The sequence below is a fragment of the Piliocolobus tephrosceles genome, chromosome X (assembly GCF_002776525.5).
Source record: "Piliocolobus tephrosceles isolate RC106 chromosome X, ASM277652v3, whole genome shotgun sequence".
Taxonomy (NCBI): Eukaryota; Metazoa; Chordata; class Mammalia; order Primates; family Cercopithecidae; genus Piliocolobus; species Piliocolobus tephrosceles.
Window position 1 is genome coordinate 74,523,617 of NC_045455.1, and position 17,654 is coordinate 74,541,270.

The 17,654-nt window shown below is 37.3% G+C and overlaps 1 protein-coding gene across 2 annotated transcripts in view; it reads right to left on the reverse strand.

The window, feature by feature from the left end:
- Positions 1–17,654, reverse strand: part of DGKH (diacylglycerol kinase eta) — a 204,228-nt gene that overhangs the window by 49,308 nt on the left and 137,266 nt on the right. For both annotated transcript variants that reach the window (XM_023208912.1, XM_023208913.1), the window contains 6 exons: positions 16,245–16,347; positions 15,029–15,188; positions 13,158–13,266; positions 12,890–13,029; positions 7,498–7,582; positions 3,145–3,230 (listed from right to left, as the gene is read on the reverse strand). In XM_023208912.1, the coding sequence (XP_023064680.1) occupies positions 3,145–3,230; positions 7,498–7,582; positions 12,890–13,029; positions 13,158–13,266; positions 15,029–15,188; positions 16,245–16,347 (683 nt within the window). The remainder of the gene's footprint in view (positions 1–3,144; positions 3,231–7,497; positions 7,583–12,889; positions 13,030–13,157; positions 13,267–15,028; positions 15,189–16,244; positions 16,348–17,654) is intronic.

Sequence of the window (17,654 nt, forward strand, 5' to 3'; positions counted from 1 at the left end):
TGAGTCAACTATCATGGGAATGGGGGCCTTCGACAGAGGAGGTAATGCTGGGCTCACAAGGCCTGACATCACTTACCAGGAGCCTCTGGGAGACTAGCTGCACAGCAGCAGCAGCCTTGCTTGTATAAGACAGAACAGTGTCTGGAGCGTGCCCAGAACTAGGGTGACGTCAAGCTCAGTGAGGGTTCCAATGAGGTGCTGAAACAGTGCAGATGTGCACGTGTACTGGCCTAATCAAGAAGTTCAACTGAAGACAGAAAATCGGCTTTCACGATCAAGTTAATTTAGCATAAAAATGTAACTGATGGTGAAGGTATAAAGTGTGAAACCAGCAGTTAAGCCTCTCCTCTGTCATTCACAGCTTCCTTGCTTCAGAATTGCAGTGGAAGAGGATATTCTTACTGTGCAGAATTTCATTAAGATGGCATAAAATTGGGGGCTGGGTAAATGGTTGCGTGGCCTCCTTAAACCAGCTATTGTTATTTTATTGTTTGTGAGATAACTGGAATAAAGTGATTTTCTTCCAAAAACAATAATAAAAAATAAAATTTAACATCTATTGTATTACTAGTACCAAATAATTACATATTGTCTCCTCCTTTTTCTCTTCAGCCTCTTTATGGCAAATTCCCTGGAATTGTATCTGGGGTTGTGAAGGCCTGGAAGCACAGACGAGTGAGTAACAAGAGGGAACCCGGATTGGAATGGAATCTGCTTAAGGGAAGGCAAGCTGGTTAGGGAGAAACCCAAAGCTAAGGCTAAGAGCAGAGCCTTAGACAAAGAGTCAGGCCAAGGTCAAAGAAAACATCTGAAATGTAACTGGGTAAAACGTGAGGTGATGATACCATAATTTAATATAGCCCTCTGCCATTTATAAGCTCTGTACTTATTATATTACTCAGCTTAATTATCCTAACAGTTCCATGAGGGAGAAATAACAGGCCTTCTTTCCATATCCCCCACAAATAGAAAACAGGACTGAACACTAGAAAAAGAGCTGAATGGAAGCACAATGGCTGGCCCAGGAGAGGTGGGCTACACACTCTGTTTGGTGGGCAGTGCTGCTGGGGTTTTCAATGAATTGTATTGCTTGATGGTGGAATGGATAAATCTCCAGTTTGTCCCAGGCCTTAGCACTCCCTGTTGTCTTTCTCATCCCAGACCCAGTTCATACACCTAAGTGTTTGCCTGGCCCTTGCCCTGTGAATCAAATGTATTTTGATATGACATTTCAGAGGACACTGCTAGAAAAGGTGGAAAGCTTTATAATGGAAGCTTTTTTAAGGTATAGCAAGTCGTAAGAGAATTATTTTTTCTTTAATATAGTTAAGTAAATATTTTAACTGGCCACTTTTTATAGTCTGGATGTCAGCAAAACCTTTATATTTACTTTCATGTGTTTGATCACTACCTTTCATATATTTTACATATTTTTAATTAAGAGGAATTCTTGTTAAGAAATTTCCACAGATGCAAATAGGATAATTGTAGTAGCCACCCCTTTCTCTCCCTATCATTCTTAATCTCAACACCTTTGCAGTACAACATTTTTGGCAGTGGAAACCTTTTCTCTAATAAAACCTTTTTTTTTTTTTTTGAGACAAGGTCTCACTCTGTCACCCAGATTGGAGTGCAGAGGCGCCATCTTAGCTCTAGTACAAGCTCCACCTCCCAGGCTCAAGTGATCCTCCTACCTCAGCCTCCTGAGCAGCTGGGACTACAAGTAGGCACCACCATGCCTGGCTAATTTTAGTATATATATTTTTAGTAGAGATGAGGTTTTGTCATATTGCCCAGGCTGGTCTTGAACTCCTGGGCGTCAAGTAATCTGCCCACCTTGGCCTCCCAAAGTGTTGGAATTACAGGCATGAGCCACTGTACCTGGTTCAAATACAATCTTATACAGAATTCCAATATTAAAATATTAAAACTCTGTTTTGTTGACATTAATAAGTTAGAATTAAATTTTCTCCTTTACAAGAAAAATTAAGCCATAAAGTTACAGATGAGTTATAGTCTTCTGTTCGACGCAGTTTCCAATTATTTCTGTATTTTATTTTAGTGACATGATTGTAAAGAAATTGTTTTCAATTAAGTAAAAATGGCAGAAGACGCTTTAGTCCAATATTTGCACAAAACAGAAAACTGCAGCACTGCCCACCAAATAAGAGTCTGCAGCCCACCTCTCCTGGGCCAACTAGTGTGCTTCCTTTACCGTAAGCCATTCAATTCTTTTCCTGTTGTGCAGTGTTGTTTCCTATTTCTGGGGGATATGTTGTCAAAAGCAATTGTTACTATATTTGTACTTTTTTCACAAGCAAATTTGTTTATAATGATTCATCTTGTCTTTCCTCAACTTCACTGCGAATTAAGTACATAATATACCAAAATTTGTGTATTTTTTCTTTACTACCACCATTTCCCACTCCTTTTCTTTCCTTCTTCACCTTTTCTCCTCTCTTCATGTGTAATAGTGACCCATGCTTGCTAAGCCAGAATTTGAATGCATTCTTTTGCTTGAAAATTTCAGCTGGTGTCACCCCTTCTTCTAGTCGACTTTCCAGTCTCTTGACATTAGCACAGGATGCTTCAAAACTAAATTCTAAATTCCAGCCAGGCAACATTTGGGGTAATAACATCAAGTAGCTTTGGCTCCATGCACAAAATCCACTTCACTAAAATCTGATAACTTTGAATTAAAATCCAATTATTCAATTTAAACATGCTGAGAAACATCATTTTGAAAAATCTCATCATTTTCCTTTTTCTAATGTGATGTAAACAGTTCCTAAATAGTAATGTTTATGGAAATCATGAATTACAATGAAATAGGTTTTTCATATTATAAGTAATCATAAACATTTCCTTAAATATTTAGGTTAATTAAACTCTAAATGCTTCTTACACCTTTTTGATAAAAATATTTCAAATTAAACATAAAACAATACCCTCTAAGTATACGCCACTGCAAATAAGATGCTAACATGATTTTTAAAAATCAATCCAAATTTAGTATATCTAATTTTATAAGCTACTTCCAAGATATTTTTTGAGAAGAAAACTCACAAAGAAATGACCTAAATGGTAGGAACCAGCTCTCATTTCATTTTCACCATATTTAAAGACTTAAAACCCACAACTCACTTGGCAGATGATATGACCACTGCATGTTCATCAGAATTGAGGATTTTTGTAAGATGCGTTGCAACTGAGTCTTCATAAATCGTCATCTGAAAAAAGGAAAAAAGAAAACTCTACACTGTATTATTGTTGCTGGCATTTACACAACTCACTTATTGCTGCTCCAGACATGGAGCCCTTCGTGACATGTGTTAGGCAGGGCAATGGCTATAATGAAATATATGAAAGAGTCATTATTCAAAATAGATATTTCCTTTTGGCAAAAGGCTTTTAGTTTCTAGAATTCTTTAATTTATATTCTTATGGAAATCCATAAAAACCCCTTTACAAAATTTTTTAATGTAAAAATATCTCAATATAAAAATATTTCCTACAAAGTAGTACAATAAAAGCCAAAAAAATCTAGTAAAAATTGGGCAAAAGACTAGACATTTAAATATAAAAATATCCAAATGGCCCATAAACAGATGAAAACATATCCAATCTCAGCCATCAGGCAAACGGAAACTAAAACCACAATGCAGTACCACCATACAGCTCCAAAATGGCTAAAATGAAAACAACTAGAAAATGGCAAGTGCTAGCAAGGCTATGGAGCTACAGAATTCTCATACGTTGCTGATGAGAATGCAAACTGATACACTCTCACCAACGATTTGGTAGTGTCTCTTAAAGCTGAACATATGCAATGATATCACAGGACTCAGAAATTCAACTTCTACATCTACACCCAAAAGAAATGCAGAAGTGTGTTCACCAAAAGACATGCACTAGGATGTTCACAGCAGCATTCATCTAATAGTAGAATGGATGACAAATTGCAGTGTATTTATGCAATGGAAGACCATAGGAGAATGAGAATGAATGATTTATAGCCAAGCCACAGTATAGATGAATCTGATAAACATAACATTGAGTGAAATAATCCAGAAACAAATGAAAGCACACAAAATGATTATATTTTATAAAGTACAAAACAGATACCAATCTATGCTATTAGAAGTTAGCATAGCAATTATTGGGGTAGGAGGCGGGGGTCTTGACTGAAAGGGGGCATGAGGGGGCTTACGCGGAACTTGAACACTGTCGGGTGGCCTGGTAAAGATTTGTTTAGTTTGTGAAAATTTACCAAGCTACACATTTATGACCTGTGCACCTTTCTGTATGTATAATTCAATAAAAAAGTTTTTAAAAATGCTGAATGCACTTTCATATAATCATGTAAATAAATATCTCTCTTAAACAATAGTCAAGGCCGGGCGCGGTGGCTCAAGCCTGTAATCCCAGCACTTTGGGAGGCCGAGACGGGCGGATCACGAGGTCAGGAGATCGAGACCCTCCTGGGTAACACGGTGAAACCCCGTCTCTACTAAAAATACAAAAAATTAGCCGGGCGAGGTGGTGGGCGCCTGTGGTCCCAGCCACTCGGGAGGCTGAGGCAGGAGAATGGCGTGAACCCAGGAGGCAGAGGTTGCGGTGAGCTGAGATCCGGCCACTGCACTCTAGCCTGGGCGACAGAGCAAGACTCCGTCTCAAAAAAAAAAAAAAAACAATAGTCAAAATGCCAAAAGCATCCATAATCCCTTTTCTATTTGACTCAAACTTTAACATCCTATTGAAAGAACACATACATTTTCCTAATATGTAAAAATGTATACAATATTTAAACAGCCTCATATTCAGAGCCTTACATCAAATGTATGCCTCAAATAATATTCCATTTCACACAGCTCAAAATTTTCTAGTATAAATGATCTGCTTTAGGCAAGCTGGCCACCTATGCTCTTCTGCCTGACTCACATATCTTTTCACTACTTTTACCAATCAGACTCAGTTCAGAATCTTCAATTAAGCCTGAATAAGCCTTCCCCACAAAGCCTTCCTGGTTAGCCTCTTCCCAAAAGAACCACATTCCTAATTTACCTTCATTCCACCAGTGAGTATGTTACTCTTTCAAAAGTATGTTACTCTTTTAAATTTCTACCTTCCCTCCTTCAAAGGCAGACCACTACAGGAAAGCAATTTTACATTAAAGAAAGGAAGGCAGGCCAGGAGCTCCAAAGTTACACATGATGTTGTATTGACCCACAGATCCACTTTATTGATCTCTTAAACACTAAAAATTATATCTTTACAGCTAGGATCAGAAAAATGAAAATATATCATCTAAAAATAAACTTTAAAATTTGAAAAAATAAAATGTTCTCCAGAGGTTGGTTTTATTTTTCTTCCCTGCAGGGTAGAAAATATTTTACATGATCATTAATGCTATTAACAAATTTATTAATGCCAATTGATTAATGAATTAATTAGTAACATTTGATTAATGCCATTTGAAACTTACATTCAAAAAATCCAAGTTTTTGTCCATTAAAAATATTCGAAGATCAAAAAATACAACCTCTCTCAGAGGAAAATAAAATAGCCTCTATGTCCAAAGATAAAATTATAGATGTAACTTATTAACCTATTATGCAGTCACTTAGCAGGGTCAGAAAGGTAAGTAATAATAAGAGTTAACATTTTGTATGTGTAGCAGGCACTGTAATTAAGCACTCTGTATATATTTACCCCTTTGTCCTATTTTATAGCCAAAGAACTTGAGGCTTGTTGAGTAATGTGCCTAAGACCCACAGCTAATGAAATACAGAAAAGCTAAGAAGAAAGATTTAGTCTACTTTTATCTCAGTTTTCAAGGTAAAAAAGTCACACACAGTAAAACGCATTCCTGGTGCCAGCCTAGTTCAGGGTCTAGCCAGGGCCATTCAGAACACTCATTTAATCTGTTATCTTGAAGTATGCTATCCCTTTGTTACAAAAATAAGTTTATTTTTAAAAAGCACAGTTTCATTTAAAACCCTTTTGTACAAAAAAAAGAGAATTCCTTCATATCTTTAGAATTGTACCTCATATTTAGTGATTATATATAAATGATAAAAGTAAATTATTTACTGTTATTTTATATGCTAGAAAATAGACATTTCTGAAGTAAATGGAAGAAAAAAATTCTCCTTTTCGTCTTTTTTGGAAAGAAAATTAATAACATTTACAAATATACTGTTAAGATAAAGGATGGGTTTCTATAAAAATGCGTTATGTTTATGGAATCACCTAACTAAAAATGCTGCTGAAAATAAAGCGGTAAATATATCAATCTTTAATAGTGATTATCTCTGGGTGGTAGGACTACAGGTGATTTTATTTTCTTTTTCATATAATTTGGTATTTCCTGAATTTTTTTAGAAGCAGTTTGGCTATCACCAGTTTTTATGTCAGAAAATGTTTTGAAAATACAATTAGCTTCTCTAAGAAACAGCCCCATTCCTTGCCTTAGTTTTGACAAGATCATAATTTTCTTAATGACAAAACAAAGATTTCAACTGTGAAATAAACAGATGAATTTTCCTGGAGGGAAAAATAAGTTAGCATAGATCAAATGGTCTTAATGTGTCAGAGAATAATCCTCTGAAGGTCAGGTTCTGTTTTAAATGTACATTGCTTTGAGGTTTAATCAGAACATTGCATCTTTAAAAACATTAGTCATTTATGGTCTGTAGTAGAGATGGAATTAAGTGGTCTTTCTTCCTTTAACTATATCAACAGGCTTAACCCAGAGACCTGTCTTGTTGTCCCTTCAAAAGAGTAGGGGCTGGCCACAGTGTCTCATGCCTATAATCCCAGCACTTTGGGAGGCTAAGGCAGGAGGATCTCTTGAGACCAGGAATTCAAGGCCGCAGTGAGCTGTGTTTGGATCACTGCATTCCAGACAGCCTGGGCCACAGAGCAAGACCCTGTCTCAAAAAGAAAAGAAAAAGAAAAGAGTATGCAAAGCAAGCAGTAAGAGAGAAACTGTATAATATTCTGGCCATGAGTATTGGTGTGTTTGGAGACTGTTTAAAGAAGCTAACATCTTATAACCAAACAATCTAATGGCCAAAGTAGAAGATGAATAAACACTAACAGGAAACACCAGCTGACCTTCCTGGAGCTCTCCTGACAAAAAGGAAACAGGCAGGTAGAACATGCAGGGAGAATTATCTGGGCAGGAGAAGAGATAGTGCTTTACACATCCGTTATATCATTTAACTCCCAAGACTTTGTAGCCTCACTTTACGCAAGAAGAGGCCCAGGAATGGGAGTGACTGGGCACTCCCAGTGTGGGTGGTCATGGAAGGACTCTAACCTAGATTCAGGATTCTTCTTTGTGGGGGAGAGGACTAGAGGTAGTCAATGAGACCATACCCCCAAAATAAAATTAAGTTAACATGCTACCATATATTAGGAGTACATTTTCACATTTTTTTTTCCAAGATACCCACCCCCATTTCAAATGATAGATAAAGGGTTAAGTCTTACATAAAATTCTTCAGATGCTTCTGGAGGTCCTGGAAGTAAGGAAGCTTTTGGTGGCAATTTGAGTTCATATGTCATTATACTCCACCTAAAGGGAGAAAAACTCTTTGGTCTAACATTTCCTTAAAATTGGATAAACTAACTGTTAACATCTCATACACACACACACACACACACACACACACACACACACACACACATTCATTAACTATGGTTTATTTTATCTTAAAACAACCAAAAATGGGAAAAGAGATCACATTTTGGTAATCTCATAAAATGTTGAATTCATAATTTATGATGTCCACATCTTACCATTTCTCCAATTAGTGGCTTCCAAATGTTTTAAGACCCATAGCCCACAATAAGAAATCCACACTTGTTACAATGCCCCCACTTCTTCACAGGTACAATGCATTCTGACTTTTCCATTCTTTTCTGTTCTATTTTAAAAATAATGTTCATTGCAGTTCACTAACTAGGTTATAAACTACTAATGAGTCATAACCCCAAAGTTGTAAAGCAATGTCTTAAATTAAATAAATACATACTACCTGTAAAGTGTTACTCAACTGTCACTCAACTTGCCAAATCAGCTTATACATACATAGAATGAAAATTACTGAAATACCCCTTCTTAAATTAAGAAAGAATGAATGTAACCATGGGAGTAGGGGGAAAATATTAATAATACTTAACTGAAGTAAATTTATTTCAATTAGCTATAAGTATTAATTTCAAAGCAAACACAAAATCATTTGGTGTTAGAGAAAAGCAATCAACTCAAATCCAATATTCTATCTAAAATAATAATTTCAAAATTTGGGAACAACAGTTAGGCCAGGACATTATTGTAGACTAACAAAATATGAAATAAAGGCCAGGTATGGTGGCTCATGCCTGTAATCCCAGCACTTTGGGAGGCTAAAGTGAATGAATCACTGGGGCTCAGGAGTTCCAGACCAGCCTGGGCAACATGGTGAAACCTTGTCTCTACGAAAAAAATTAAAAATAGCCTGGCATGGTGCTGCGCACCTGTAGTCCCAGCTACTTGGGAAGCTGAGGAGGTAGGATCACTTGAGCCTGGGAGGTGGAGGTTGCAGTGAGCTGAGATCATGCCGCTGCACTCCAGCCTGGGTGACAGAGCCAGACCTTGTCTCAAAAAAAAAAAAAAAAAAAAAAGAAAAGAAAAGAAAGGAAAAAGGCCAGGTATGATGGCTCATGCCTGTAATCCCAGCACTTTGGGAGGCCGAGGCAGGCAGATCACCTGAGGTCAGGAGTTCAAGACCAGCCTGGCCAACATGGGTGAAACCCCATCTCTACTGAAAATACAAAAAATTAGCCATGTGTGGTGGCAGGTGCCTGTAATCCCAGCTACTCGGGAGGCTGAGGCAGGAGAACAACTTGAACCCTCAAGGCGGAGGTTTCAGTGAGCCAAGATCATGCCACTGTACTCCAGCCTGAGTGTCAAGAGCAAAACGCCCTCTCAAAATAAAAGAAAAAAAAAAAGATGTGAAATAAAGATTTTAACACAGAAACAAAGCATAAGAAAAGCAGTGCCATAACACATGAATTTTAAGAAAAGCATAACACAGCTGAAGCTATTGATAGAACCCAGAGGAAAATTCCAAGATCAATATTTAAACAGAGTCTAGTGTATCATTCAGCCTATGAGAATAAATGTTGGCATAAAAATTCAAATTCCCAAAAAGCCCACAATAGACATACATTATATTTTGGGATATGTAAACTAGTTACTTTTGGCTACTATTCAACTCTTGACATGAAAATACTTTAAAAGAAATTTATTTTGGGAGGCCAAGGCAAGCGGATCATGAGGTCAAGAGATCAAGAACATCCTGGCCAACATGGTGAAACCTTGTCTCTACTAAAAATACAAAAATCAGCTGGCATGGTGGCACACACCTGTAGTCCCAGCTACTCGGGAGGCTGAGGCAGGAGAATCGCTTGAACCCAGGAGGCGGAGGTCACAGTGAACCGAGATCGTGCCACTGCACTCCAGCCTGGCAACAGAGTGAAACTCTGTCTCAACAACAACAACAACAACAACTAAAAGGCTGGGCGCTGTGGCTCACGCCTATAATCCCAGCACTTTGGGAGGCTGAGGTGGACAGATCACGAGGTCAGAAGATCGAGACCATCCTGGCCAACATGGTGAAACCCCGTCTCTACTAAAAATACAGAAAATTAGCCGGGCGTGGTGGCGGGCGCCTGTAGTCCCAGTTACTCGGGAGGCTGAGGCAGGAGAAAGGCGTGAACCCGGGAGACAGAGCTTTCAGTGAGCCGAGATCGCACCACTGCACTCCAGCCTGGGCTACAGAGTGAGACTCCGTCTCCAAAATAAAAAAAAATTAAAAAATGAAAAAAAAGAAAAGAAATTTATATTTGAAAACCAAAAGTCATTCATTTATCCATGAGGTAGATACAGAAACAAAGCATAATAAACTACACTGAGCATCTCAAAGTCACAGGAAACACAAGGGTGAATAGGCTCCCCCAAAGAAGCTTACATTCTAGTGCAGAAAACACGTATGATGCAAGCAAACAAAACAATTAAACTTTGTAAATATCCAAACAGGGAAAACCACGAGTAAAAACATAAAAGTCAAGTTCCTTATAGCTGGACATACTTTACTGGTCAAAGACAGTTAAATAAATGGTAAATAAATCCATCCAAATGTCTGAGTTCCTTGCACTTTCCACGCTGTACCTCCCCACTCGATAGGAAATGGATGGAGCTAAAGAAAAAGGAGAAAGTGGCAGCAAGAGATAAAAAAGTGAGGAAGAGATGCATATGAGTACCAGCTAAGCAGAGGCAGAGGCCAGAAGGAAAGGAACCATCTGGCCAAATACATAAAAGGGGAGAGAGTGCAGAGTTGAGAAAGGACCCTGGAAACTAGACCGAACAGTGACTGCGGTTTACTGTGCCGGTTCTATTACTTATTGGCTATTTAACTTAGATAATGTAAAAACCTCCTAAACCTTTTCACCAGTAAAATGGAGATAGCAATATTAGCTATCTCTAGGAGAAGGGCGATAATTAAATGAGACGCTACACGATTTAAAACAACTAGAAAGTGCTAGGCAGACAAAACATTAGTTTTTTTTATTCCCACTGACTGTATCCAGAAGACTAAATTTTCATCTTTGTAAAATAATGTTTTTCTGACCCAACTCACAGTGTTGTTTTGAGGATCAAATAAATATATTTGAAAAACTCATGTAATTTAGAATATTAAACAATGATTTTCTAACCTTTTTTTTTTTTTGAGACAGAGGCTCACTCTGTTGGCCAGACTTCAGTGCACTGGCACGATCTCGGCTCACTGCAACCTCCGCCTCCTGGATCAAGCGATTCTCCTGCCTCAGCCTCCCAAGTAGCTGGCATTACAGGGGCCCACCACCATGCCCAGCTAATTTTTGTATTTTTAGTAGAGATGTGGTTTCACCATGTTGGCCAGGCTGGTCTCGAACTCCTGACCTCAGGTAATCCTCCCACCTTGGCATCCCAAAGTGCTGGGATTACGGGCATGAGCCACAGCATCCGACTCACTTGTTCTTTACAAACAGTAAATTAATAATGGAAACACAGGAATAAAATATTCCTATGTTTCTAATAAAGGTCTTAAGTTTCTGAATCCACTTTGATTTGTGTGTGTGTGTATTTTCTTTTGTTTTGTTTTGATTTTGCATACCAGTAGGTATTCAAGGAATTTCACCATGGAGGTGCTGTTTCTTGGCTAACCACCTGGAGAAGTGACTTTTTATTTTTTTAAAACTTTTTTGAGACAGGGTCTCACTCTGTCGCCCAGATTGTAGGGCAGTGGTGCAATTGTGGCTCACTGCAACCTCCACCTCCTGGGCTCAAGTGATCCTCCCACGCAGGCCTTCCAAAGTGTTGGGATTACAGGCGTGAGCCACCTCCCCCAACTAAGAAGTGAATTTCCATAGCACACAAGGGGAAAGCACATACCCAGGGTAGATGAAATGCCTAACAGCAGGGGAAGTGGTCTTTACATTTGCAACAAAGAAAGCATTTAAATAACCCCTTTTGTTTGGTAATCACAGAATTGGACGGTTGCCTGGGAAGTCACCTCCAGGCTCATTTACAAATAATGGTGATTTTATTTATTTATTTCCAATCTTTTTTCCCCAGAGTTAGGTATAGTTGACAAAAAATTGTATATATTTAAGGTGTACAACTTGATGTCTGGATATATATACACCACAATCAAGGTAATTGGCATATCCATAGGTACCATTTCTCTCTTTCGTTCCTTTTCTTCTTTTAACTTCCAGATTACTTTAAAGGCTGGAGGCTGAACCCAGAAGCACATAAGATTAAAAACGTTTATGCACCCAAGCTACTGTAGTATCTCTCTCACATAATTTTGGAAAAACAGAGACGAATGTTCTACTTCCCAGCTCTCTTTTTAAATATTCTGTCAACAAAAGAATCAACTATTACAGTATTATTACCTTATGACAGGCAAGGTTACGATTAATTAGGTTATAGCCCATCTTAGAGTAATTCTATTTCGGATTGGTGGCTCCCTGATGAATTTTGTTATTTTCGGGAAGAGTTCCACAGATGACTAATTCTATCAAAGTTGTTTTGATTTATGCTACCTCAAGTTGATCATATTTTGACATCTGTCTTCTACTGACATTGGGGGATGAGGAGTGACTGGTTACTGCGTCCTGTTGTTTCTTATACTCAAATTCTAAACACCTCCTCCATAACATTCAGGGTACACATTGTGGTTTCTTTTTTATACATGGACATTCAGAGAGAAAGCAATTAAGAGATGTAATCAAGAACAGCATAAACACAATGATAGTTCCTTCATTTGAAGCTATCTTCCTAACACTTCCCTGTCCCTGGGAAAGGACTGCTTATATTTTAACATATGTAGTTCTTATTGGATCAATGCATTCTTAATATATATGTTTAAGAGGACATATTCTAACAAATCTAACGTTTATAAGTCCTCTTTGGCTTTTTGGAAACCACATGATGACGGGAGACTACCTAATATACTCATCAAAAGGTCCCCTACAAAACGAACTATTTTAGTTTTCTGACCTGAACTGTAATTAAAAGTAAATAGTAGTAACATAGCCTTCTATATTTAAAATAATGAGTTCCTCAGACTAGTTTTTTATCATTCATTCATTCACTACAAAACATCTTTATTGAGTGTCTTCTCTGTGATAGGCCCTGTTCTCCATCTCAGGTATTAACCAGTGGACAAGATCTGCCTTTGTGGAGCTTCTAGTCAGTACAATTTATTAATAAATATTTATTAATAAATCATTGAAAAATGATTTCAGTATGCCATTTTCCATCTAGTTGTAGAAAAGAATTCACTTTTACCTGTCCAACATTTTGGTACTGGCTCGTTCCAGTTTCTCTAGGATCTGAGGAAGCTGGGTGTCGTCATCATATGAACCTCCCCAGCCAAGAACTCGGGCAAGGTCATTTCCTGTACCCAAAGGCAACACTCCCAGCTGACACTGAAACAGAGTGCAACAGGGTGACTTTCAGACAAGTTGAGAAATAGGGACTACTGCATTTCTGCACCTCTTGTAAGTAAGTTAGTATGCGTTCATGTTAACTGGCAAGTAAAAGAATTAGCACTTGCCTGTTTATTCAAGTTGAGCTTATCGATTTCTGACAAAACCCAACCTACACTTCCATCACCTCCACAAACAAGAATCCGGAAATTGTCAAACTTCTGAAATAATCTTAAACTGAAAGCAAAAAGGATTTTATTTTAGTATAAAGAAATAAAAATCACTTTCCTCAATTCTTTGTTATTCTGTATCGATATTCATATTCAGATTAAATATAAGAACTCCTACTTACATGTTAATTATACCATAAACATTCATTGAAGTGTAATTTTAACTCAAGAAAACTTCTGAATCGTAAGGAGGAAAGGGAATGATAAGTAGAAATGAAGATAAAATTAGGAGGAGTGGGGGTGAGAAATGAGAAAACAAAAAAGAAGCAGAGACCAGGAAAGATAGAGTAATACAAGATGGTGGAAGTAGTGGTTCCTCTCTTTCTATTACAATAAATTCTTTCCTTAAGAATTACAAACCATGGGTAAGGAATCTACAGTGCTGAAGCTAATGAGTGACGCTTCGGCAGTTCCTAAAGACACCAATCAATGTATTGCTCTCAGGACTCCCAACTGGCTTTTTCTCCTCTTCTTCTCCTATTCTCAGGTCCATCCTTCTATTTTACCTCATCTCAACTTTTGACACATCCCATCTCCTAAATGTACCTTTGTATACTTACTTCACGTATTATGGAAAATCTGAAAAATATTAGAGGGACAACCTCAGGAAGTTTCACCAAGAGAGGTCCTTGGAGCCTTCGAGGACAAATGGGAAAAATAAATCAAGACGATAAGATAATGGAACTATAAAGGATTATAAAATGGATGTGTTAGAAAGGGGGACAAAACTACCCTAGCATGGCAGAGACAAAGAAGGTGAGAAGAGGAAACTGTAGCACCTCAGCAGAGGAAAGGAAGGGCAGTACACGTAGATAAGGAGGAAGCTGGGTATAAATGAACAAGACCGACATCCATGTGACCAGAAGGGCCTGAGACTTAGCAAGATAAAGGCAATGGAAGCGGGAAGGAAAACTCAGGAGGCAAAAGTAAACAGAGGCACCAAGAGAGAAGGAAGGAGACAAACAGAGAAGACAGACAAAGTGTCACATTACAAAACACAAAATGCCTTTTCAGGCACTGGTATGGAAAATCCCATTTCTACTTCTGCGTTCATGCTTTGAGGTAACGGTGGAACCCAAGAGAAAAGCTGAGTTGCCATAAGTAAATCACATAGAGGTTTGAAGGCCCCTGGTTCAGAAGACATAATATCGCCTCTTAAGAGAAATCATATGCATACCCTAAAAATGTATTGAAAGTGCCAAAAGGTGTATTTTCCCTCAGTGAAAATACTACTTAGTTCATTTTATCTTACAGATTGTAAGTTATATGACATCCAGAAAGCTGAAAGGAATCATCAACAAAAGTATTTCTTTATCATTTACATGAACTGAGTCTGAGATCCTTGAAGAACTGCCCTTGACAGCCATGACAGTCCCTCTACTTTGGTTTAATAATTGATTATTTATATTACATATAAATCAATATCAGCCTTCCATGCAAATCACTTTCTAATATTACTTTATATTTCTATATTTATGTAAGTTGATCTTTCTTGGAGCTAAAGAAATTGTTAGTACTGTTTGATGTAGAATATATTGTAAAACATTTTCTAAACAAATTTTGGAATTGAGAAATTTCAATAGAGTTTTGGAATTTATACAAGACAGTTGTATAACTATCCAAGAGGTTGTGTTAAAACTTATAATTAGAGCTTTAAAAACGAGGGAGGGGTCTAGAGGAATCTATAATTTTCATGAGCTGAAAAACCAGACACATTTAACACCTAGTCCTACATTGCATTCAAACAAGATTTATCAATAAGCAGTTACCCTAAATGAGGACCTCCATTCATTAAATCAAACACCTGAGCCGGATTTAGCAACTGTTTAAAGCGACGAAGGAACTTTACTCCCTGATTATCTCCACTCTTAGAATTGACAAAAACCAACAGAGGACTAACACAGAACGAAAATGTTGCTCTACAGAAACCTGTGAAAAAAACACAATACAAGATCAATACATACGGCTTTCTCTTTTAAATTATCAGCAAACTTTCAGATAAAAGAAAATAAATTTATAAAAACTGGAGCATTAAGTTATAATTTAGCTCTCCAAATAGAGATAGGTTAAATACTATTTACATACAAACCTATGTATTTGCATGTTTCAAAGTATTTTAACTGCTCCTTTCTGAAGTCTGAGAGAATATTTTAAAATTTATAGTAAACAAAATCAGGGCTTAGGTTGGGGGAGAGGGCTGTTAATAGCATAGGTTTAAAAAAAGTCACATATTTTGAGGTTTATAAACTTACATCTTCAGGTTTATAAACTTATACCTAAGATATCTATTGGCATAAATTAAATGAAAAGTTTGAAAAGCAAAAAGCACGGTATCAATGCAAGACCTTAATAATAGCACAGTTCTATGTATTCTTGGGGAATTGGCTCAGGAGTCCCACGAATATCAAAATCCACAGTTGCTCAAGTCTGTTATATAAAACAGTATAGTATTATACACGGTAAAACCCTTTGTAATGTGGTTTGCTTAGAAGGAAGTCATTAGTATGTAATCCCAAAACCAGTGTTGTGGAGGGGCTCCTCAGCACTTTACAGTTAAGTTGTAAGATTTTGGGAAAAGTGCATTTATAGGAATATAAATTCCTACAATGAAATTACAGAAAAACAGATTTTAATAACAGCCATGCTAACAGGCAGTTTCAATTAGAGAGGAAAAAAACACTTATAAAAATTAACCTTTTCAGACTGTATTGCAGTACAGAGTAATGATCTTATTTTATTTACTAAAACATAAAATCTAAAAGTCTTATATACAGTGATTTTGCCAATGTGTTCATAGGTATTCTACAACTTTCACTTAAATATATTCTTTTAAAAATGGAATGTACTTTCAGCAATTGAAATGGAATTATTTTAGAAAAACTGACTATAATAGTCAATGATAGGTATAGTTATTCTAGGAAAAGAAGTATATATATCAGTATTAAATATACCAGAAATATACGTACTTACACTACTGCTACATACCATCGGAATCAGTGCTGTTTAGCGCAATTGGAGGTATGATAGATACTTTACATTGACCAAGTGGACATATTGGATGGTATAAATCTTTGCAGGCAGTGTGTACCTAATAACAAACAAATATACCTTCAAGAATCATAAAAATAATGTTTTGCCATTACAAATCACATCTGAGCAACTGATAATCTAGAATCAACTGTACCACAAAATGTTCAGTAATTCATAAACTACTTTAAACGGTATAATATTTATACTTAAGGAAATGACTAAACATTTTAGAAATGGGTATTTGATTTTGGTCCATGTGACCAATTCTTGTAATTATCTCAGAGAAGTATATATAGTTAATGAATAATTGGTGAAGGCAAGGAGAGAGGAAGAGAAGAGGCCAAGTGCAGAGGAAGGGAGGCAGAGAAGAGAAAAAGAAGGGGAAAAGGAAGAAGAAGGAGGGAAACTAACCAGCGTGTTAACATCATTGCCCATAAAATAAATTGATGACAGAACACTTATTTTGTTTTAATAAAAAATCTTATAAAATTTAACAAAGATAAAATCTGTAATGTGCCTGCTTTTTCTGCAGTAATCCTATAACTTTCTATTCACATTTCCCTATCATTGAAGTTACAAGCACACCCATGCTTACTTTCTCAGCTGGACTGCTGCTCTGTAAGGTAAAGGAAAGTGATGCCTATCACAGGCACCCAGTAAATGTGCTTTCAGTAGAAATGAGTTTCATGGTCATGCAAGGATATGTTTTGTTCTCTATTGAGAAGAAAAACAAGGATAACTTATTAAGTACGACCCAGGCAACTTAGGATACTTTGTGTACTTGTCTGGAGAGCCTTCTACATGTTTTAACCAGGAAAAGTAGACACTTTTCATCAAGTTCTTATTTAATATGACTTTATTTTATTAGTACTTTTAGAAAACTGGCAGAATTAAACCTGTATTTATCAAACTTTTGGGAGAATAACTAAAATTTAATAGTAATTCTCATTCTGGTGATGACCTGTTTTTAGACAGTTTCTTATTATGCTTTACAATAATTAACAATCCAAATGCATTTTAGAAAAATTAGCACACACAGATAGCTTTAAAAGTAATTTTAGGGCCGGGCGCGGTGGCTCAAGCCTGTAATCCCAGCACTTTGGGAGGCCGAGACGGGCGGATCACGAGGTCAGGAGATCGAGACCATCCTGGCTAACACAGTGAAACCCCGTCTCTACTAAAAATACAAAAAACTAGCCGGGTGAGGTGGCGGACGCCTGTAGTCCCAGCTACTCCGGAGGCTGAGGCAGGAGAATGGCGTAAAACCCGGGAGGCAGAGCTTGCAGTGAGCTGAGATCCGGCCACCGCACTCCAGCCCGGGGGAAAGAGCGAGACTCCGTCTCAAAAAAAAAAAAAAAAAAAAAA